The sequence below is a fragment of the Antennarius striatus genome, chromosome 23, assembly GCF_040054535.1.
Source record: "Antennarius striatus isolate MH-2024 chromosome 23, ASM4005453v1, whole genome shotgun sequence".
Taxonomy (NCBI): domain Eukaryota; kingdom Metazoa; phylum Chordata; class Actinopteri; order Lophiiformes; family Antennariidae; genus Antennarius; species Antennarius striatus.
The window spans coordinates 7,460,139-7,483,703 of NC_090798.1; the positions used below are offsets into that span (position 1 = coordinate 7,460,139).

Here is a 23,565-nt window from a genome sequence, read left to right on the forward strand (position 1 = left end):
TGCGTTGTCGTGTGGATGGAAGGCGTAAACACAACAAAAAAGTTGCTTTTTTAAAAAATACGTTACCGTGTGGACAGGGCCTAAGCCTCTTGGAAAAGAAAAAAAAATAAAGTTTTGTTTTGCATGAACAACAATTGTCATACTTCGTAGTTGATAATTTCCTATTGCATGCACTTCATTAATGCATTTTGTGTTTACTCGTTCTATATATAGTTCCTTTACTATTGTGATCAAAAGCGTTGAATCACAATTCTGAGGCTCTTCGGTAAAAAGTCATCCATAGACTTAAGAATATTCATGTTCTGACTCGGTTCCATAAAAAACTTGTTCTGTAAATAGTTCTTTTGTGATCAAAAACATTGATTTGAATCTCAATTTCTAGGCTGTTCTGTAAATTGTTTTTAAATAAACAATAAATATAGCAACTTGTGATCAATCCATATCAATTTTAGACTTAAAATAATGTAGTGATTTAAGCCCCACCCATTTCCGGTCAAACCACACCCACTTCTGGATTAAACACCGCCCATTCCGAGTACAGATACGGATACAGATAATCTAGTTGTTTGAACAGATACAGATAGTAGTGTACTCGCGCATCCCTAAAATTTATATACAGTATACAGTGTGTGTATATATATATATATAACACACACAGTATAAAATCAAGTGGCTATGAAACGCATAAATCGGAGGTCAGAAGAAAATCTCACCGTATCTGGTCATAGTCACTTTTTCACCGTTGGTTACAGAGAAAACCAAATTGTGCTGCAAAATGCACTGATTGATAGTGATTAGGGATTCTCAACGAAGGTCATTGGACAGATGTGCTGACGATCACTCTGTATTGACCTAATGGATACAAAAACTGTGGAAATGGAACATCATACATGAGCCTGACTGCAGGAAACACTGTCATTACCAATCTTTTTTACCTTATTGTGTTGCTCCAATATTGTGACCATTGTCAGTGTGTATAGCTGAAATACAAACACGGAAGGTTTTTTTTTATATAGCACTTGTCCAAGCTCTACTATTTTGTATACTTTTAGTATTTTTTGCAAAAAAATTATAAAACTCAGTGGTTGTGAGAATTTGTTTGCAGTAGCAAAAGTTTTGCTTTTACACCGCTGTCAATACTAAATGTTTTAGGCTCATTGAGAATGTCAATGGGAAGAAGCAGATATGTTTATAACAACATAATAGGGAGTATTAAGAAAACCTCTTCAACCCCCTTTCTGTCTTCAGGTTGGGCTGGGACGAAGGGGCTGATGGGGAGGATGCTGCCTCCTAAATAGACCGCTAGATTGGGAAAGTGTGACGTGCGTGGATGTCTCCATTAGTTTTGCGCAGTTTATCAGTTCCATAGAGATGGAAAACGCTGACATCGGTGTGTCTGAATCATCTTTGTGCGGTGTGATGTCCCCCTTCCTCTAACCACGGGTTTGATCGGCGCTGCATCTCATTGAGTGAAGGAATGATGAAGTGCTGCAAGTACTGTAACATGTACACAATCTTCCTGATCTACTGCCATCATCTGGCTCTGTTTTCTAAAGTCAGCTTTAAGGTTGTTTAGAAGTCCGCAAATAAAGTTTTTAAGTCGGTTTTGATTGATTTGCATTTCACCTATTTTGTCAAAACGTGATTCTGACAATGTATTACATGATCACCTTCTGAAACATAGTCATGTCTGAAAATCATCTGGACAATGGATGGGAAGTCACGTCTTCACTTTTTTTAGCCAAATGTTTCATAAATAGTCATATCCTACTATTTGGATAACAATGAAAGAAAACTTTTTTTTTTCCCTTAAAGGGGGAGGTAGTGCAGACCGTGGTCATTAAAACAATCAAAAGTTTGCTTTCAAAGTCATCAATACAAATATCAAACGGGATCAGTTTTTAGAAACACCTACCGGATAAGTGCAGGAGATCCACAAAAGAGCTTCGTTTCCAATTAATGGGCAATAGACGGACCTCTGGGACAAACCTCGAGGACCCTGCGAGGGGCTATGCGGATGCCGCGATGGAGTTTCCTCGTGAGTTTTGGACATGCCTTCATGATTTTTTTTTTCCTCTCTTCGCTGCCTTTAGCAGTTAGTCTATTTTCACGCTTTGCGCCAAAAGGGGCTGGTTGCATGGGTTGCTGTTTAAACCGTTCACCGACATGCGTAAAAAGGCGCGTTCTCGTCCTTGCGGGTTATCACGTTATCGTCAAGTCCTCAAGAGTTACCTGCAGCGCAGATCCTTTTCATGCGGACCTACACGAGGGTCGCACTCACGCAGCGCATTTGGTTGCTATTTGCAGTTTTTTTTGATTCGACCGGTTGAGTCCTGTCCAGTGTTAATCGTTTCACAATGTTCTTAAAAGATGCCGCACCTGTTTGCGAATGTTGCAGAAAAGAAGTAGAGGTAAGAGCGGCTTTTCATTTTACTCGGGTTGTTGTGCTCCGTTGTGCGTAACTGTGCGCCGCGCTGTTCTGGTCGGTGTTGGACTTTTGTCAGTGGACGCAGTTTAATGTCGCTCACATAGCCGGGTCGTGTATGTGCACAGTATTTAATGACCTTATGCGGCTGCTTTGCATGGTTCTTTCTGATTTGATATATTCTACATCCCATACATTCTCCGTCCCAACTACACGCTTCGACTTGAATTTATTCTCTATAGTTCATCAACATAGATTTTAATGCTTAAGAAGACATATCGTTACGTTGCCAAACCAGGACAATAATTACCTTATGGTATACATTATGTGGCATTAATCAAATATCACAGTGTCACCCTCAGTGGTATATGAAACACGCAATATATATTCAATATGATTGCTAAAAAATTAGTACTTTATTACTATTTGCTCTAGTTGAAAGGTCATGCATGTAGTTTGACCATGTGGTGTTCGAGCACCCCAGCAGAACCTGTTGCTCCACTACTCCTATTAAGTAAAATCAATATTGAACGTGCTGTCTCAATGACTTTTTAAACTAGACTAATTTCTCCGTAGGATTGTCAATTACTATTTTAGCAAAGTGTTACAAAAATGTAATTTTATGAATGATTACATGAGGAGAGGCAAAGTACTGTCGGATGATGGGCATTGAACAATGATTAATTGTTGAATGGGCACTATTCAGAATGATAAAAAACAATCATTTTGAAGATTATAAGTTGAATGAGATGCTAAATCTGTAATAGCCACTGGTTTGACTTCCACTAACACTACAGATGTATTATTTCCTGTTAGTGTTAACCAAAGCAGATAACGTGCTCTGTTTTCCTGTCTCGCTCTCTGGGAAACTGATTCACCGGTTGTTCGTTCTCCACTCCAGCATGACACAGCATGCTAGAGTGGAGATTGAGGCTAACAACGAGAGGGCTGAACCTGCAGTTTTTTTTTGTCACAGTTGTCACATACTTACTGTAGTTCAGTGGAGAAGAGCAAAAGGATACCAAATGCTGAGGTCTGTCTGTCAAAGATTTCAGCCAAGCTGAAAAGAACACATATTTGTCATCATTTGACATATTTTTAATGGAGAATGACTCATCTCTGAGGTGAGCCTCTGCGCTGTCTAACCACCCATACCAGCCATCCATTTACTTGTAGACGAGATGATCGTGCTCCTCTGTAGCCGGTTATCCGCTTTGCGAGTCACAAGTCTCCTGGAACCTATCCAAAGTGACTACAGATGAGACACGGAGTATACCCCAGATAACACGCCAGCTTATTGCAGTGCCACATATAAGACAAAACCAATGCTCACACTCACACCTACGAACAGTTTGGTATGACCACCTAAATTACATGTTTCCGTAAGACGAAGCCAGAGAACCTGGAGAGAACACACGTAGACACATAGAGAACATGCAAACATTTGACTTGTAGAGTGCTTTGTGCACCTGTTTGATATGGTTATCTTAAGTAGTATGTGTCAAAAAACATATCGTGTGAACACCTGGTTTTCTTTCAAAGGCATTATTAACATACATGGAGTGAAGCTCTTCATTATCCATAGCACTGCCACTTGTGGACAGCTTCCGATATTAAAATAGCAACATGGTTTTGGCAGCTGACATTGGCAGACAAAGCTGTTAACTTTTAGTTTGGCTGTGGTCCTGGAAGCTCCACCACCTTAGTGAGAATGTAGAGAGAGAAAGTGTGTACTCACAACTTAATGAGGATGCATTCTCACGTAGACATTGGCTGAGGTGAAAGGTTCATAGATAATCTCAAGATGGCTCATACACGCTTACTGTATTTAGCAAAGTGGCCATATTTCAGGAAAAGACAAATGTCACAGTGAGTGAAAGAGAGTCATTAGTGTGTCCACAGACATCACCTCTGACACCTCAATGAATGGGTAAGTCTGAAGTGCACGTGGTACGTACGCATTGTTGATTTGAAGTTTTACTGAAAAACAATAATGTAGATATATACCAAGTGTTTATGGAGACTTCCAAGTTTCATTAGAGGTCTGAAAGAGACCATGAGCCGTATTGAAAGTTGTGAATTATTTTAAAAGCGTAGCATTAAATGTATTAGTCTCTGATTAATGTAGAGCCACAGCTTAATCAGACAGCACGAGTTTCCTGCCATACTTATAATGTTTTGTGTGTAATATCAATGTTTTATAATTGCCTAGGATCAATCTTGAAAATGTGTGTTCATTAGTGAATATAAGTGAATACTACACACCTAGTGACATTTCTGTCTTGATATGTGTTCTTATTTGCTGGGTTCACGTCTGGAGGGATTATAGGATTGGCTCTGCGTCATAAGGGGACTTCCAGTAATGTTACTAATAATATTAAATGTTGGAGGAGTTCACTGGTTTACAGCAGCTCAAAAGACAGATTCAGCAGAGCAAAACTATATTCAAAATAGAAACAGGATATTAATTTTGCAGCATAAAAGTGACTTTACAATGCAAGTTCACAAGTAACTTGTGGTTATGGTGACAGCAGTAGAAGTTAACAAATGTGGATGTCCAAAGTTGTAAGACTGTGCATAACTATTTCTCACCGCAGTTTATGGAAGGTTTCTACTTAGGTTGCATTTGTCAGATGTTCCCTCCATGATGCTGGCATCGCAGAAAAGGGGCATGGAAGTTAAGCTGATTATATTATTAACTTGGACCACTGTAAATCTGGTCACGGTATTTTAATTCTTGACATTACTTTCTATTATCCCTCAATGGTGCATTAGAAAATCTCTGATAGCAGATCCCTTTCTAGACTTCAGCTCAATTTGTGGTAGTTTTCTCCATGACCTGCCTGCAAGGGAAGAGCTTCGCAAATTTATATTATTAACCTTCTGCGTCACAAATGCTGGCTACTGTCAAAGAGTGCATTCAGCAAGTGGCACAGAAGAATAAGGCCCTAAGTCCACATGATCCGCAATGGTAGAACAACTGTCCTTTCCAAGAATGTACCAAGAGTTCAGAGAGTGTGTTCAATGGAAATTATACATTTCTATCTTGAAAAAAAGTTTAAAAAAAAGCTGAAAAGTAGCATTTGCATTTGTAAACTGCTCACAAATGATCCAACTAAATGAAGTTTAAACAAGAAAACATTCATGCATTGTCATGAGACATGCAGGTTTCTGTTTAGAATCTGGAATATCCCATGGTTTCCTATTGTCATTAAGTCAAAGTGGCTGTAAATAAATCAAATACTACTTTGTAATGATGACTCTACATGATACAGCAATATTTTTTGCCTGCTGTAATGCTTTACAATTTACCTTAAAGTAGCAAGTTCATCCACATAATGGTAGTGAATGGAAGGGACACTGAATATAAAGGTAGAAGTGAAATTCTTGCATAATATGTAGAATGTCAGCAGGTTTCTGCTCAGCAAGGACATCTAAGGAAAAGACATTGTGTGGATGGCAGCAGATGTTGTTCCCAAACTCGTGTGAACCCTTCAACATTAATGCTGCCCTCACCTTGTCATCGGACAAATACACCCTTATACTATCAGAGCGGATATGATGTCCATGATTTCTAAAGGGAGAAAAGTCTGAAAAACTGCTGGATTTATTAATGTTATTTGACTTAAGCTTTGCATGCTAGAGTCTTTTGTAATGCTGCCCCTTGCATGAATATCTCAGTGTTCCTGAGGCTTTTCATAATACTATGGAGTGTAGAATGGTGGGAATTAAATCATTGACAAATAAGTCTAAAATGAAAATTTTCATCATACCTGTAAAAGTCTTGGACCACACTTACGGTTAGAAGAGTTAAGAGATGTATTTATAGTTAAATAATATGAAATGACTGGTTTTACAAGAGAAGAATGGTAGATTAAAGGTAGAAGTGCAAAAGACAGTTGGTTCCGAGTTTGTCATACAATTTTCATGTAAAATAAGTCAAATTACTATGTATGGATTATTTTTACTGTCCGTCTGTTATTTTACCGAATAATAAAATGAATGCATGCTTGTTATTTGGTTGATGACTGGTCTTTTCATACATCTAATCTCAGAGATTCAGTTGTTATATATTGGTGGGAACATATTAAGGACATATTAAAGACATATTCCCTTAGGAATATGTCCTTAAGTCATGGCTCTTAAACGTGACAGAATAAATGGATCACAATGAAAATTGCCCATTACCAGGGCAATACTCTAAGATGGTTTAAATGTAATAATTGTAGTAGGAGCTATTAAATTGTTGTTGAGGCTCCACAATTTCAACAAAAGTCAGATTTTCAATAATATACAGTGCACGGCAATAATGAGTACACCCTCTTTGAAAAGTAACATTTCATACAATATGACAAGGAACACAAAAATATATTTCTAAAATGTTCACAGACTAAGTTAAACACAGGATCTGTTGAGCTTTTAAACTTAAAACTAAGGTTAATAGTATAACTTAAGTTTTTTCTTTTTTTTCCGTTTTAGTAAAATTAGTGTGGTGCAGAAATGAGTACACCCCACAACAAACACAACTACATCCAATACATTTAGGACTCTGTATGGCCTCCATTACTTGCAATGACAGCCCCAAGTCTCCTTGGCATGGAGCGCACAAGTTGACAACATTTGGCCACACCAATCTTTCTCCATTCTTCAAGGATGACCTCTTTTAGAGCCTGGATGTTGGATGGAGAGTGATACTCAACCTGCCTCTTCAGTATTCCCCAGAGATGCTCTATAGGGTTCAGATCAGGTGACATACTTGGCCATGGAATCACTCTTACCCTGTTCTTCTTCAGACAGTCAGCAGTGGCCTTAGATGTGTGTTTTGGGTCATTGTCATGTTGAAAACTGGCGCGACGACCAACGGCCCGAAGTGATGGAAGCATCTTAGCCTTCAGTTCCTTTGGGGACGACACCCATGTATGCCATTCCGCTACACTGTATGGTGTATTGTGTCACGTGATACAGTCACTCTAATTTCGGCCTCTACCTCCTTAGCCAACTGTTGTGCACTTGCATGCCAATTTTCCTCAATTTTTCTCATCACAAGACGCTCCTACCTGGGTGTTAATGTTCTTAGCCGGCCTGTACGTCTCTGTACTTGTTGCAGTTCCAGCTCTCTTGAATCTTTGGATCACTTTTGGGCCGTGTTCTTACTAATAAGTAAGGCTTTACTGATCTACTTGTAGCCCTCACCTCTCTTGTGTAAAGCAATAATCCACTTTCTCAGATCTAGAGACATTTCCTTGCCATGTGGTGCCATTGCTGACATCAGGAAATGGGAAAGGACGGTTTGCTTTAGGTAACAGCCTTTGTAGCCAACTGCCTAATTAACACAGTGTAATAAGTATCTAGACTCACCTGTAGTTCATTGTTTGTTCAGGTCGACGTTGGGAGCCTGAAAGGTTGCTTTACTCAGAGACCTTCAGTGGGGTGTACTCATTTCCGCACCGCACTAATTTCACTAAAATGGAATAAAAATAACTTAAGTTTTATTATTAACCTTAGTTTTAAGTTCAAAAGCTCAACAGATCCTGTGTTTAACTTAGTCTGTGAACATTTTGGAAATGTATTTTTATGTTCCTTGTCATATTGTATGAAATGTTACTTTTGAAAGAGGGTGTACTCATTATTGCTGTGCACTGTACAACCATAATTTCTTTAAGTAAGTAGATACAATCTAATTTAAAAAATAATATAAGACTCTGGTGGTGAGGAAGATGAAGAGGAATAAGCAGAAGACAAAATGGTGGAAGCTGAAAAAGAAGAAATGTTGCATGACTTTTAGGAAGGATTTACAACAAGCTCTGGGTGGTCAGGAGGTGCTTCCAGATGACTGGACAATTACAGCTAATGTGATCAGGGAGACAGGTAGGACAGCACTTGTTGTGACATCTGGAAGGAAAGTAGATAAGGAGACTTAGTGGTGGAATGAGGAGGTACAGGAGTGTATACAGAGAAAGAGGTTAGCTAAGAAGAAGTGGGGCACTGAGAGGACTGAGGAGAGTAGACAGATGTACAGGGAGATGCAGCGTAAGGTGAAGGTAGAAGGTTAGACAGTAAGTAGGGACAGACTGATCTTTGTGCCGCAGGTTAGGGTGATTACGTATAGGGATGGAAGTGTATTGACAGGTGCCAGTAGTGTGATGGGAAGATGGAAAGAGTACTTTGAAGAGTTGATGGATGAGGAGAATGAGAGAAAACAAAGACTAGAAGAGGTGACTGCTGTGGACCAGGAAGTAGCAAAGATTAGTCGGAATGAAGAGAGGAGGGCATTGAAGAGGATGAAGAGGCACTCGGTCCAGATGATATACCTGTGGAGGTATGGAAGTGTCTAGGAGAGGTGGCAGTAGAGTGTCTGACTGGGTTGTGTAACATGATCTTAGCTAGTGAGAACATGTCTGATGAATGAAGGAAAAGTGTGCTGGTGCCCATTTTTAAGAACAAGGGAGATGTGCAGAGTTGTGGCAACTGCAGAGGAATAAAGCTGATGAGCCATACAATCAAGTTATGGGAAAGAGTAATGGAAGCTAGACTAAGGGCAGAAGTGAGCATTTGTGAGCAGCAGTATGGTTTCATGCCAAAAAAGAGTACTACAGATGTATTGTTTGCTTTGAGGATGTTGATAGAGAAGTACAGACAAGGCCAGAGGGAGCTGCATTGTGTTTATGTAGATCTGGAGAAAGCTTATGACAGGGTGCCCAGAGAGGAACAGTGGTATTGCATGAGGAAGTCTGGAGTGGCAGAGAAGTGTGTTAGAAAGGTGCAGGACATGTATGAGGACTGTAAGACAGTGGTGAGGTGTGCTGTAGGTGTGACAGAAGAGTTCAAGGTCGAGGTGGGACTGTATCAGGGATCAGCTCTGAGCCCCTTCTTGTTCACTATGGTGATGGACAGGCTGACAGACGAGGTTAGACAGGAATCTCCATGGACTTTGATGTTTGCAGATGACATTGTGATCTGTAGTGAGAGCAGGGAACAGGTGGAGGAGAAGCTAGAGAGGTGGAGGTTTGTCCTGGAAAGGAGAGGAATGAAGATGAAGGTTAGCTGCAGTAAGACAGAGTACATGTGAGTGAATGAGAGGGACCCAAGTGGAAGAGTGACATTACAGGGAGAAGAGATCAAGAAGGTGGAGGATTGCTCTGGTCAAGTCCAGAGCAATGGAGAGTGTGGAAAAGAGGTGAAGAAGCATGTACAGGGAGGATGGAAGGGGTGGTAGAAGGTAGAAGGATGCTGAGTTTTGAACTGCCAGGCAGGAGGCCTTGAGGAAACCATAGAAGAGGTTTATGGATGTAGTGAAAGAGGACATGAAGGTAGTACGTGTGAGAGAAGAGGATGCAGAAGACAGGGTTAGATGGAGGCAGTTGATTCACTGTGGCGACCCCTGAAGGGAAGGGCCAAAAGGAGAGGAAGAATTAGATTATTATTTAATTGTTATTGAATAATAAGTCAACTTTTTTTGTGAAGGAAAGTGGAACATTATGCTGGTAATGTCATGTTCTTTGGGTTTGCCAGTACATTATTATGACTTAAGAAACATAGTTCTCAAACACAGTCAAATACAAACGGGTCTCAGCTGTTGCTTATTGACTACTTCCCTGCCCAAATCTTTTTTCCATCCTTTTCATGTTCAGCAGCCTTTCAGCCATTGTCCTTTTCTATACCTGTTATGGCAGGACTGCTTACCTTGCTGTTGATAGTGTTGGAGTGGACCCGACCTGGCCTACCATCCCCACTGAGGCCAATCTGTGACCTGAGGGTCTTGGAGCCTTTAATTTTGGAAGCACGAGATGCAGTAGTTGCAATGGTGAGAAGAAAATGTATGCATGAATGCACTGAGATCTAAGGGAATGTAAGGCTTGCGGCGCAGACGTAGACCTGGAATCACCCACAAAAAACCTTTATGTACCATTAAATGACAGCATACTACACTCTGTTAATAATGTTGTTTTTACAGAAGTCATGTCGAGAAGGATGTAGACTGTCAGAGTCTGTCACCGTTCCCCAAACCGCAGTTGAGGCTGATGTGTGGTCAAAGAAAACTGTAAGTAACCATTGAAAGCAGTTGAATATTCCAACCAGACTCAAAAGCAGTTGCGCTGCAGTCTATAGTGTGAACCAGGCCAACCAAAAGTTTGTGATGTCGACCAATCCCCAATAATTCACACAACTTTGAAATTTGGCCCACGTGACTGCAGCCTATCTAAAAGATGAGCCAAAATTGTAGTTTCTCTAAAGATTCCGCAGTCCCCATGTTGAGCCTGCAACCTCTTCCTGAAGAGACTGGTAAACAAAACAACACTTTGTGTGCTTCACATGGTGTACATCATCCTATCTTTACTTATGAACAGTTCAATCTTTCTATGATGCCCTTTCCATGATACTGTCACCTACTACCAGTAAAGTGTTTCTGGATTTAAGCGTGTAAAGGGTCTTTTTTTTTTCTTTTTAACTAAGCAAACTAATGACCTGTGTCTTTTGGTCGATTTCACTTTCATTCTGAGGCTGCTCAAATATGTCATCTCCCTCTGACAAGGCATTGGAGCAGGCCCAGGAGGTGCAGTCTGGATTATGGCTCTTCCAACAGGCCCTCAACTTGCTACAGACTTCAGTCACCAATGTAGCATTGCACAACCACATAGACAACACCATCAGAAACCTGCTCACCATCAATGCTGTTCTGCGTAGCCTCAACATACAGGTGAGTTACAGCAGCACTGTTGCCACAAAGAGGGAGCTAAGCCGAGAGGCAAAGCTCTCCATCTACCGCTCAGTCTTGGTTCGTAGCCTCACCTATAGTCACGAGTGATGGGTCATGACCGAAAGAACGAGATCGTGGATACAAGAGGTGTATTTCTCAGGCAGATAGCTGGTGTCTCCCATAGATACATGGTGAGAAACACTGCTTTTCGCGAGGGGCTCAGAGTGGAGTCGCTGCTCCTCTGCATTTAAAGGAGTCTCCTGAGGTGGTTTGGGCGTCTGGTGCGGATGCCTCCGGGGTACTTCCCTAAGGTGTTCCTGGCACATACAGTTGGGAGGAGACCTCGGGGCAGACCGAGGACCAGGCGGAGGGATTATATCTCAACACTGGCCTTGGAACACTTTGGGATCCCCAGTCAGAGCTGGTGGATGTGGCCGGGGACAGCCAAATATGGGCCTACCTGTTGAAGCTGCTGCCCTAGTGACCTGACTCCAGATAAGCGGTGGAAGATGGTTGGATATTTGCTTTTGATTTTGGATTTCTGTGCAGTGGTCAGTCCATTGAGATATTTAGATAGATTCTGTTGCTTCAGAATAAAAGCAGCAAAGTACCTTTTCTAATTACCAGACACAAGTTGGTTGGGGTCTTACAGATCTCATGTTAGATTGTGTTCATGAGGCATGTCAGTCTTTTTCTATGCTACTAGGAACAATTAATGGGTTACTGACAAATATTCATTTTGAAGAAAGATAAAAAAGTTGACAAAGAGGAGGTTTGTTTTAAATCCAGTTTCAACAATAAATTGCTATGTTGTGGTTCATGCGGATATTTTAAGTTGTTAATAATTTGAGATTTCTTTCAAAAGACAGAAAATAATCAATTGTTAAAATGACAACAAAAGCCTCCTATGTTTCTCTGTATTTACTTTCAGGAATATACTCCACCAGCCAATGTAGCAGAACTACAAGGAACATGGAGGGTGTCCTCTGCAACAGATTTGCTTCAGGTTCACTTCAGCTTCCTGAGAGGCAAAGTGCACCACCTCCTCGTGGATGCGCCTGCTTGTCATCAGGCCGTAAGCTGATCAACTGGCATTTTCCTTCCTGACAAAGATAATTTGTGTTTCCAAAGGCGAGAGGAGGGACTTGATACCACTGACCAGCACACTGTCTGTTGTAAGTGGTGTGAGAAGAGAAATATGACAGCCATCCTCACAAGGGGAGGAAGCTGAAAAGAAAGAAGATCCAGTTAGGCTTTGGCTGGACTGGACATGACTGCACCTTGGCATGTAGATGTGAACCATGGACGTGGTGAAGCACATTCTGAGGTTTATGGGAAGCACTGCTCCAATAGCTGTTCTACTAGCACTCTTTTGCACTTTGTGTAGGGATTTACTTGTGTGAGAAAGTTAAAACTGCAAGTTTAAGTTCATATATATTGAGAATGTGTGTCTGTTTGCAGTGACTTTGACCCTTCACTCACCTCTTTACAGTAAATTATGCAGGGAAACTCCCAGAAAGTATTGATTGCACCAGGAAACATTTGGACTATGAAGTTGTCACAGAATCTGTTTCCATCACCAACACAAACACGACACAAGCCTTTCACATCTTACGTCACTATGCCTCACTGCTGTAGTCTGATTGTTTGCAATGGATATATTAATATATTTTTAAGTGTTGTTTCAATACTATTTATACAGATTTTCTACTGCAGTATTTGCATTTTTTAGTTTTGGAACTTTAAAGTTTAAAATGGTATACTGTTGCCTCATTTTCTTTGTGTAATACTGAAGCACAAATATGGATTCTTCACTTTTTTATTCGTACCTCACTATTAGTTTCACATTGCATGCTACTTCTGATTAACAAATGGAAGACTTAGTCATTCACAGTAGCAAGACGATGATGGAGGGGTGGAAGTTTATGTGAAGGTTCAATGTTTGTCATCTGTGTTTTTCTACTGACATTCATCTAGTCAGCCTGGGAAAATCATTTTGGCTTTTACAATCAACATCACATGATCCTGGAAACAGAAATACTCCTCTAAAATCTGATAACATTCCCTCTATCATTCGTCAGCAAATTACAGGCAGTCACTTAGACCTGGGAACTCACGGTTTTCTCTTAACTAGTGTCGAACACTTGGACATTCATTCAAGAGTTCTTTTTGTTTATTTCCGCATTTTTAAATCCTGTCGTGCAAATGTGAGTTTTTAGGGATGTTTGCACACTACATGCAACATGTTTTCTTTCCTGTTATTTGTGTTGTTTTGTCTCACTGTATAGTTTGCTATTTAAATACAAAATATTATTCCTGGATAAAGAAAGGACCGTGGAAACAACAAGGGGAAGTCTGTCCATTCATGTCTCTGATCTCTGTCGCATCATTGGGGTTAACAAGCTTTAGTAATTATCAGTTATCTCAAGTAATAATGAATGTAACACTCATGAAACTTCCCTGCCCTTAATGACATTGATGACGCGCCAGTCTGGCAGTTTTTCACATCAAGAAATTAAATATAAAGTATTCTTGACACCTCTCCTTAACGTTTCTTTTGACTTTAAATAAAGTCTACTGACATCTAGGGGACATTTACAACACCTGTTTAATTTTAAACATTGGACTCAGTTATACCTTTAATAACAAATTGTAACTGTAAACATGGGACTCAGACCTCGAAATTATGGACATTTTTGGCACAGCCACATCTACACATGCATTAACATTTCACGTCACAAATGTGGCATTAAGGCATGCATAAAAACAAAAAACTGAACAATGCAATTACAAGCACTCATGACAAAAAACACACACAATGTATTCTGTCAACTGAATTTGTCCAAGTCAGATTGTTTCAACACATTCATTGACGATCATAAGAGTCAACATCCTGTATGGTGTCTGCTCCATTTTGCTGTCCACTAGTGGTGAAACCAAGGTTCTCCACTCGATCTCACAGACAATCTGACTACTGCTTCATGAGGGAATAAATAGTACTTTACAACAAAAAACAACTTCTAAACCTTTTTTCTGCTCACTGAGGATCAGGGTAGAAAACCTTAATATGAATGGCCGAGTTGTTGCGTGTGCGCGTCATGGGCTCCCCAGCTTCATCAGGATCTTCAGGCTCAAGATCATCTACAAGCTCCACTGTGGACGTGTTGGCTGCCAGCTGTAGTACCCCGTGGCTGCTTGCCTGTAGCTGAAGGGCAATGTTGATCGCCCTGTTGATGGCCAGGCCCAAGCCGTGGACACAGATCTCCCTATGACTTCCACCTTCCAGCAGCTTCTGACAGCGTGCAAGCTGAGCCCTGAAATCTGTCTTCATGTTGACGTACACGTCATTCCTTCTCTTTGGGAGCTTCCGTGGGAGGCGCTTTCTAAGGGTGTATTCCACAGGATCCATCTCTACCACCGAAGAGGTGGAATCAGTGCGCACTGGGGTTGTCTGAGGGGCGGAAGATATACCTGGATTGCGTGGTTCTGTCATGTTTCTCTGTGGATATGTGCTCTCAACAGCTAGGGACCAAAGAGGATGCTGCAAATTAGTTGACAAAGGTTGATCAGATGATGCATCAGCAATAAAAGAAAGTTACTAGAGTGATGATCTCCAAAGATCTCCCACTAACATTTGTCCACATGTGCAAACTGGCTGATAATTTGACTGAACTTAACAAGAACACAAAATACACAAACAAAAATAAAGAAATCTCACTATAATTTTACCAATTAGAATGTGATATTTCTCGCGCGCACACACACACACACACACACACACACACACACACACACACACACACACACACACACACACACCAAATACAGATATATAAGACGACACCACCAACAACTTCACGGACTTCTACCTCCGACAGTGACGTTTGGACATCAGGCTAACGTTAGCTACGTTAGCCCGAGTTTTAACTACGGTCTTCTTGTCAAACCTTAAACAAACACCACTCTGTTAGGCTTGTCAACCAGAAGCTGGTTATGTATTTGTGATCTAAGTGTTGAGTAGCTTCCAGAAGTCAAAAGTTTACATCATGCAAAAAAAGCAAACAAACCGTGAAACCAGACTCGACCCGGGGAAGCGGAATGTCATGGGAGCTGACATTACAATGCTAGTCAAGCACCACAGCTAGCTAAGGCTGCTGTCTCCAACAACACGGGGTCGACTGTCTGATAAACGTCAATAATTTAAGAAACTTTTTTTTTTTTTTTTTTTTTAACTCCAAAGACATTTACCTTCAGAATGTAAATCCAAGAAAACAATTTGCCTCATCACATCGCTGTACGACCCGGAAGTAGAATGTGATAAACGGTGTCGTGCTGCGTTCAAAGACATCGGTAAATTAGGATATCCCACAGTTTGTTTGTTTTTTTACACAGGTTTGGACCTGTGTAAAAAAACAAAACAAAACAGAAGTTTCTGAATGTTTCATATTTCATTGAAATCAAGTTGCATTGAAGATGACTAGGGACACATTTTCAAAATGATTCTGACTCCTAAGAATAAAGTTTGGAAATAAATGGTAGCCCAATTTAAAAAAAAAAAAAGCCCAAAAAAAAAATTACCACGTCTCCACACACTTAAACGCATCAGGGTGATGGGATACTTTAAATACATCTGTAGGACATTAATTATGCATTTTTCCTAAATAAATAAATACATATACCTACATACATATACACGTTATTTTGTGTCTGGAGAAAATTGAGTCCATCTCATGAAAATTTTTTGTTCAGCACACACACACACACACACACACACACACACACACACACACACACACACACACACACACACACACACACACACACACACACACACACACACACACACACACACACACACACAATAACCTTTACCTCTGACAAACATCGCCTCCACAGGTTTAAGACATGAGGAGAAATGTCGCTGTTTGCTGGTGTTTCTGCAAACTGCAAGTTCCTTACGGTACATCTAAGCAAAGGAATATTTACAATTCTAAATATGTCGTATGAGAAGATATAGTGTGTAGTTACAGGTTTAGTTATGCATACAATATTTGCCAATTGCTCTATAGTTATTTTCCATCTTCATCTTTGACTATATCTGCTCCAGAATATGAGGTCTTCCCACATGGCCTATCCCTTCCAGCAAGTTTCAAGAAAATCCCTGAAGTAGTTGAATAATCATACAACTAGACCGACTCTCTTGCTGTTAGAAGTGGGACAACTTTGTGAACCCAGAACTCATGAAGACTTCAGGTGTCGTACTGGTCAGACTGAATTGATCATGGTGAGAGCTTTAGTTCATGACCTGTGACCATGTCCATCCTGACTCTAATGCTTTTCAATCTTTTGACTTAAATTAAAAAACAAAACAAAAACTAACCTGTTCTTCACCTGTAGTTCAACCTAAAACACTTGGTCAGCGACTGTCAACAAAAGTCTCATACAGAAAAATCACTGCATTTTCTTCAAGGTCAGGTGAATGAAAGTTTTAACTTTAAAAAAAAAAATCTCCTTTCATGAAATCAAGTTGTTTTTGAAGCATAACCAAACTTCAGTACGGCTGCAGTCTTTGTTTGGCAAAAGAAAACCTGCCTTGTATGGGTTGTAGGACTGTTTAAGATTCAGATTAGTTAGTTTTACACTTGATACGTACAGTATTTAACACACATACAGGCTTAAATACACATACACCACATGCTTTGAAGAAGCATGCTGGAAATGGATTAAAATCCTTCTATTTCTAGAAAAGTAAATCCTCTTCTTCTCCTTTCAGCTTTTCCCTTCAGGGGTCGCCACAGCAAATCAGTTGCCTCCATCTAACCCTGTCTTCTGTATCCTCTTCCCTCACACCAACTACCTTCATGTCCTCTTTCACTACATCCATAAACCTCCTCTTTGGTCTTCCTCTAGGCCTCCTGCCTGGCAGTTCAAAACTCAGCATCCTTCTATCAATATATAATTCTACCTTCAACTAACATTTAGTTCTAGAAAAGTAAGTAAGAGGCAGAAAAACAACAACGATAACAACAAATGTTTCAACCTTCTTCAAATTTGAGGTGTCAGATCACAGTAGACACAGCTGCTAAATATGAGTTTATGTGAATAAATGTCTTTCCTCTCAATCACAAACAGATAAAAATAGCTTTTCCAGAACCAAACTGCTGCATAACCTGGAGTTCTGCCACTGAACAGACTTTTTTCTGGACCAGGCTTCTGTGATGTCACATGACACTCTCCAACATGGAATGTTAAACAGGCTGTGCTGTTCTAGGACATACTGATAAATATGATAAGTACATCCATCAGCAGATCAAAATGATGTAAGCATGAATCAGCTGTTTCTTTTATCTCTAGGGAGACTAATGTTAATGTCCAGACATGAGACTCATCATGAGGAAGCGGTCTGTAGGGAGATGTGTTTCTAGGAAGAATTTAAGAACAGAAAAACTACATGTTGGAGAAAAGTGATTTGAGAGCAATATATAGAACAACAATTCAGTCTAAATGCCAATACAACCAGTCCATTTTCCTTAGAAAATATTTGTATTATTTCCTTTCTTTGCTTCTGCAAAATATTTGATTTCATGTGTTTATACAAAATATTAATTAATGTGGTGTTGGGAGCATGTATGTACATTAACTGACTTAATAAAGAGAGAAAATGAGACGGGCTATGAATGTCTTTAATGTTTCCCAGATCAGAATCACAGCATACAGTGTATAATAACTTCTAAAGTAAACAGAAATATCATCACCTCATGTATTTATATTTTTACTATACTGTTTTTTTTTTCTTTTTAATAATTCCTTTATTTAACATCTTCTTCTTCTCAAGTCTCGGGTTTTGAACTCAACAAGTAATGATAAAACAAGACAACAGGTGCAACTTTGCAAAGAAGACCAGGCTGAACATTGACGTCAGTTCCTGTTTGACTGCGTTTGTATCAATCGCCACTCACCGCCGACCCGACACACGATCTCTCAGTAACCTTGGTGATAATGGAGTCATCTGCAAGGCTGTAGTGAGGGACTTTACAACGAATGAGGCTAGGTGTGTTTCCAAATCCATCCACTCAGAGTCAGTGGCATTGATCAGAAACAATTATCACCATTTAGAACGTGAGACTCTTCAATGCTACATCACTTCCTGTGTCACCATGATGTAACGTGTACCACCTGTGCGATCTTAAAACTCTTATGAGGCATATAAAGGTATCAAAGCCCTCATGTGTGTCCTACATGTGATCAAGTGGCTACATGTAAACACTGCTACATGTGAGCTGACATGACTGAGTCAGTCCTCTACACTGTCGTTATATCAGCTCGCCAACTGAAGCAGCCATTTACCAGCAGCTGACATGCTTCCATAAAATGAAGTCACTTATATCAGGTAGCAGATCCATCAGGAAGGAACCTGGATATATTAAGAAAAAAAAAGTGTGTTAAAGCTGTAACAGCGAAAGTGTACCTGGTCTTTCTTGTGCGATCACAGCAAATGCTAAAATTAGCATGGTAGCTCCGCTGCAGTAGAGATGAATTTATGCTAGGTTAAAAATAAGATGCTACGGATGCCCACATTTGATTGAGCAACATATAGTACAGAGCATAATAATAATAATAATAATAATAATAATAATAATAATAATAATAATAATAATAATAATAATAATTATAATAATTATAATAATAATAATAGCATTTTCAGTGAACTATGATTAACCATTGTCCCAGCAAACTACACCTGTTGTCTTTTGTTGTCATAAAATAAGCATTTCATTTATTCCCTCAAAAATAAAGAAAAAGAAAAAAACAACCAGGAAACTTAATATTTACAAATATTTTGTCTGTTTGATTCTTACACTTAAAAATGTACAGTTTTGATCCTCTTCCATATGTTGTGTGTCTGTCTCTGTTCTGCCATCCGGTTTGGTACTTGTCCGTCCTCAGATTGGGCCCGACTGCAGTAAGTCTATCACAATGGCGCCCTCTAGTGTTTATCTTATAAAATAGACAGGGAAAAATAGCACACCAAAGTGAACAGCGTCCTCTCCAATCCTCCAGTGGTCTCATTGTAGCCGTGTTGCTGTGAAGTTGCTGCCTCCTTATCCACAGGAGCGAGAACAATACGTTCACAGGATCTGATGCATCAGATCCTGTGTCGGACGGATCAGCAAGGTGTCCTCCTGGAAAACATTGTAGAGTAGAAAGATGGGCATAGCTTTGAATGTCCTTGTTCCTTGAGATCAGATTGTCCTCCCTTTTGATTTAAATTCCTGCATTTAAGGCTGAGTCTTTTCTCCAATCTCCTCCTTCCACAGCATGCACCATTTTTTGTGCCACTGTCCATCATCTGTTCCACAGCATATATTCACCTGCAGCATAACCAAATCAGCTGCTTTTGTTTTATTTTGTGCACATTTCCCTTCCAGTGGGGTTACAAAAATCTCTGACAGAAGCAGTCTGGTACGTCTTTACCCCCCCCCCCCCACCTCCCAGTTAGGTAGTAAAAACACAGAAATCAAACGAACAGGCTAAATCTAGAGCACAAGCAAAGACAGCACAGGTGACTAACTTCTCCCATACTGGATGTTGGCTATTATGAGTTCCTGTGGGATCAAACAACACATCCGTTCATAGTATTGCCCACAATCCAAATCTGTGGATTCGATAAAGATGAATCGGGGAGCGTCTAACTGAGCTGTAGGCTCACCCGAAAGTAAAGAGCACAATCAAAAACAGTAGCTGTCAGCTTTGATGCTTACCCTGTTTAGCAGATGGGAGCCCCTTCTCATCTTGCAGCTCTGCGAAACAGGCCGTCAAGGCCGACTGGCTACCCTCAGTGTGCTTAGAGTCAAATTTGCAACTGATGAGCTCACAAAATGTGGCAGGTTTGGTGAATTAACCCTCGGATGTGAGGAGAGTGGCAGAGCTGAAATGAGGTTGTATGGAAGGGTTACAAGGGTCACAGCTGGGGAGATGATTGGTGATGATTGTAATGAAATCAAGCTTAGCAGGTAGAAGGTAAGGGAGGAGGGGATTATATGGAGGAGGCTACGTAGCAGGAAGGAACTCATCTTTGTGTGTGTGTGTGTGTGTGTGTGTGTGTGTGTGTGTGTGTTTATGTGTTAGAGGGGATCCAACCTGCATGCTTCTCCATCTCGATGCTGTCTAATTACGGTCAATCGACACAGACACACACAGGCGTGCACACAAACACAGACACAGACACACACGCACACACACGCGCATGCACGCACACACGCACGCACGCACGCACGCACGCACGCACGCACACACACACACACACACACACACACACACAATCAAACAGAATATGCATGTGCTGGAAATAGGGCTGCAAGAGAAGGAAGGTACATAAAAGACCACAAGCTGCCTGTTTCTGCTTTGTTTTTCATCCTCATTGAAATACAAAAAAAATTTGTTTAGAGTTGGTGCCCTAACAACAGAATCATCTCCACACTGACGTAAAGAAAAGGAATTTGCTGCAGGATGGTGGTCTTGCTGATGGTGTGCTGCTTTAGTTGGTGGTCAAAGAAAACCCTCTAAACAACATTGAGAAGGAGAGGATTAATGGATGAGTGTGTTTACAATTGTTGCTTTGACCCTAACATCTGCTCAGACTTGGGGCAATGAGTTTCAGGTTTTGTTTTTTGTTTTTTTACAGGACATGGAAGATTTGTTACTTGACTGTTTTGTGAGGTCAAACAAAAACAAAACGTCCAGAGTTGAGACGGGATTATTGGATTAGATTTGGGAAACGTGCATTGACAGTTACAGTGTCCTCCCCCTCCCCAGCCATCGTCATTAAAAATAATTCATGCATAGATCCCCACTGAGAAAAAAAAAACATTTATATATTTTCTCCTTTGTACACATTTTTATATAACTATATATATCATTTCTCTATATCTATATTTTCAGCAAAAAATCTTTCCACAAAAACAACAATTCAACGAATGCTCGAAAGGAGAAATGGAAAAAGAAAAAAAAAAGAAAAAGACACAATCGAGGGCCATTTTGGCACTTAATCATGGGAACACAGCATCTGTTAATTGAGAGTAAATAGGAATACTCTAGAACCTCCTTGACGTTTTAATCTCCCTCGATGAGAAAGCAATAGTAGTACATACTTGGCACTAAGAATGCTGGTAGAATGAAAGTGTCCGATATAAGCGTGTACGTAGATATAGGATTACTGCATGTACTCTATGCCCCCCCCCGCACGACTCAGTCGTTTATGAATCCTTACAGCAAAGGAGTGTTTGGAAAGCAAGATAGTCACATGTCAAATGAGAGGGATAAACATTGATGTAGAAAAGAGAACGATTTGAGCACAAAACACAATAGTGAGAGAAAAAACGGAGAGACGCCAAAGTAAAAGTGGGAAAACAGCAAAGGATGAACTACTTTTGCCCCCTTTAAAAATGTCAGGAGGCTTTATTCTAGAAACAGCAGCAGACTCTCTTTGAAAACAGTACTGCTGAAAGATTTAAATCACCCCCAAACTGATCATCTGCTGCCGTGCAGTCCAGTCGCTTCTCCACATGTTTCCGGTGGGGCTGCTGAGTTTGACAGCACATAATGGAGGAGGTGGAGATGTTTTTCACAAAGCAAGAGAGTAAGAGAACAAAGGCCCACATTCTGAGGCCCCCCTTTTAGATCAGTGGCAGAGCCAGTCTTTTCCGTATGTGGTACAGTGTCGGGCCAGTCCCTACTATACCCTAGTGGTGGAGTGAGGGTGGGGGAGGGTGTTGTTGTGGCCAGTGGAAGGGAAGGTGTTGAAGGCATGAAGAGGCTGCATGCTGGTGATCGTACTGGGGATCATGGTGATGGTGTTGGGCGTCATCAGTGGCACGTCATCGTTAGGGGCACGGCGCAGCGCTAGTGTGTAGTCAGGTGGGCATGAGGGCCGTAAGATATCATGTGGCCTGAGCGGCTCCATGTCGTGGTGAGCATCGTGCTCTGAGTGCTTCATCTGAAGGGACATGATCTCCTCCTCCTGGCTGTGAGCCAAGTCATTGGCAGGGCCACCCCGCTGTGGAGAGAGCCGGTGGCGTCGCATCTCGTGCCGTTTGTCACGCTTGTAGTAAAGGGCGGCAAAAGCCAGGATATTGAGGAAAAGAAGCGAGGCACCGACAGCGACTGTCACACTAAGCTCAGTGGAGTAGTCCCGGGTGTCTCCAGGAAAGAGGTTCTGATGTGGACGATCTGAACCTTCAGGCTCTGGATCAGAGGGGATGGTAGGGTAGGGGTGACGTGTGGTGCGAGGACCAGGTCGTCTGGGCCAAGGTGTGTGGACTCCCGGGCCAGGGCCTGGTGGTGAGCGAGTAGTGGTGGGAAAGAGTTCTTCATGCAGACTATGGAGGTGGGGAACTAATTCCAGCCAGAAGGCCACCTTATTGGCCCTGTAGTTGTCTCTAACACGAGGTTTCAAGCCAATGTGGAGGTACTGCTTGTCCTTCGAGTTAAACTTGGTCCATATGACCTCTTCAAAGCGGTTGGGTTTGGTGTGGATAAATTTGGTATCCTGAGGGACTGGCAGGTTAGGGTCCCTAGTGGGGGACAGAGAGGACATCTTAGTTATGAGTTAAAAAGTGCTCTTTAAAGATTTCTTAAAACCAGTTGGCTACAGATATGAGCTTACATCAAAGTGAACCAGGGCACTGAACTCGTAACAAAGCTTCAGATATCTCCTCAGTGAGAAGTGGTGGATGATCATGAAAATTTTGTAGGCATTAAAATTCTAAAAACAACACAAGATGCTGGCAGCATTTCTGGGACAATGACGTTAATATTGTAATAGTTAGATATAAGACTCAAAAAGAGAGAAATATGATTTGTTAATTCAATCCAGAGCAAAGAAATAAAGAGACAAGGATTGACCATGACTGGGTCAATCACCCTTTCTAACCCTGCACATTAATACACATTAATTTTGCAAGGAAAACCAAAGTTTTTCTTTTATTGTCACAGGTCTGCTTAAAGATGTCATTTTCAGAGTCGTGATGAGTAAGTTGTATGGACGAATGACAAATATCCAGATCCAAACTTCTATTAATGGCAGGTGTGAAGCTGAAATACATCATTGATAATTCTCGAAACACATGCTAAGAAAACAACAGAACAATGCCAATTTGCTACCATTAAAGAACAGTCTGAAAACTGAAAATATGAAACAAGTCATTAGAGCTTGGCTGGGACCCCTCAAATAGGAAGAATCCATATTCACAGAGAAGCCAACTCAGAATCTAAAATGTTATAAAACATAAGTTTTTCTTTTGTAAGGAATTTTAATTACATCCCGCTTCAAAGCCGTGATGCATTGCAATTGTCAGCGTTTGCGTGTTTGTCCATTAGTCCGTCAAATATCTTCGCAACCGTTGTCGATAGATAGAAAAGATGGGAAAAAAAGCACATTACT

At 40.8% G+C, this 23,565-nt stretch overlaps 3 protein-coding genes across 4 annotated transcripts in view; 1 reads left to right on the top strand and 2 right to left on the bottom strand.

The window, feature by feature from the left end:
- The first annotated feature begins 1,924 nt into the window (after positions 1-1,924).
- Positions 1,925-13,613, top strand: epoa (erythropoietin a). Of its 2 annotated transcripts, none has more exons than XM_068307996.1 (5): positions 1,925-2,411; positions 10,099-10,229; positions 10,380-10,466; positions 10,959-11,123; positions 12,055-13,613. In XM_068307996.1, exons 1-5 carry the CDS (start codon positions 2,390-2,392, stop codon positions 12,205-12,207), a joined length of 558 nt encoding a protein of 185 aa, XP_068164097.1. In that variant the 5' UTR covers positions 1,925-2,389; the 3' UTR covers positions 12,208-13,613. The 2 variants fall into 2 exon arrangements, with proteins under 2 accessions (XP_068164097.1, XP_068164096.1); XM_068307995.1 differs by having other exon boundaries at positions 1,960-2,038.
- Positions 13,614-13,713: 100 nt separating this feature from the next.
- pop7 (POP7 homolog, ribonuclease P/MRP subunit) lies at positions 13,714-15,755 on the bottom strand. Its single transcript, XM_068308833.1, has 2 exons — positions 15,372-15,755; positions 13,714-14,645 (listed from the first exon to the last, which is right to left on the bottom strand). The coding sequence occupies exons 1-2, from the start codon at positions 15,469-15,471 to the stop codon at positions 14,161-14,163; spliced, it is 585 nt and encodes a 194-aa protein (XP_068164934.1). The 5' UTR covers positions 15,472-15,755; the 3' UTR covers positions 13,714-14,160.
- Positions 15,756-21,161: 5,406 nt separating this feature from the next.
- The window catches only part of nlgn2a (neuroligin 2a), a 191,950-nt gene continuing 189,546 nt past the window's right edge, over positions 21,162-23,565 (bottom strand). The window contains exon 9 of the mRNA XM_068308159.1: positions 21,162-22,696. Within this exon, the coding sequence (XP_068164260.1) occupies positions 21,859-22,696 (838 nt within the window). The 3' untranslated portion in view covers positions 21,162-21,858. The remainder of the gene's footprint in view (positions 22,697-23,565) is intronic.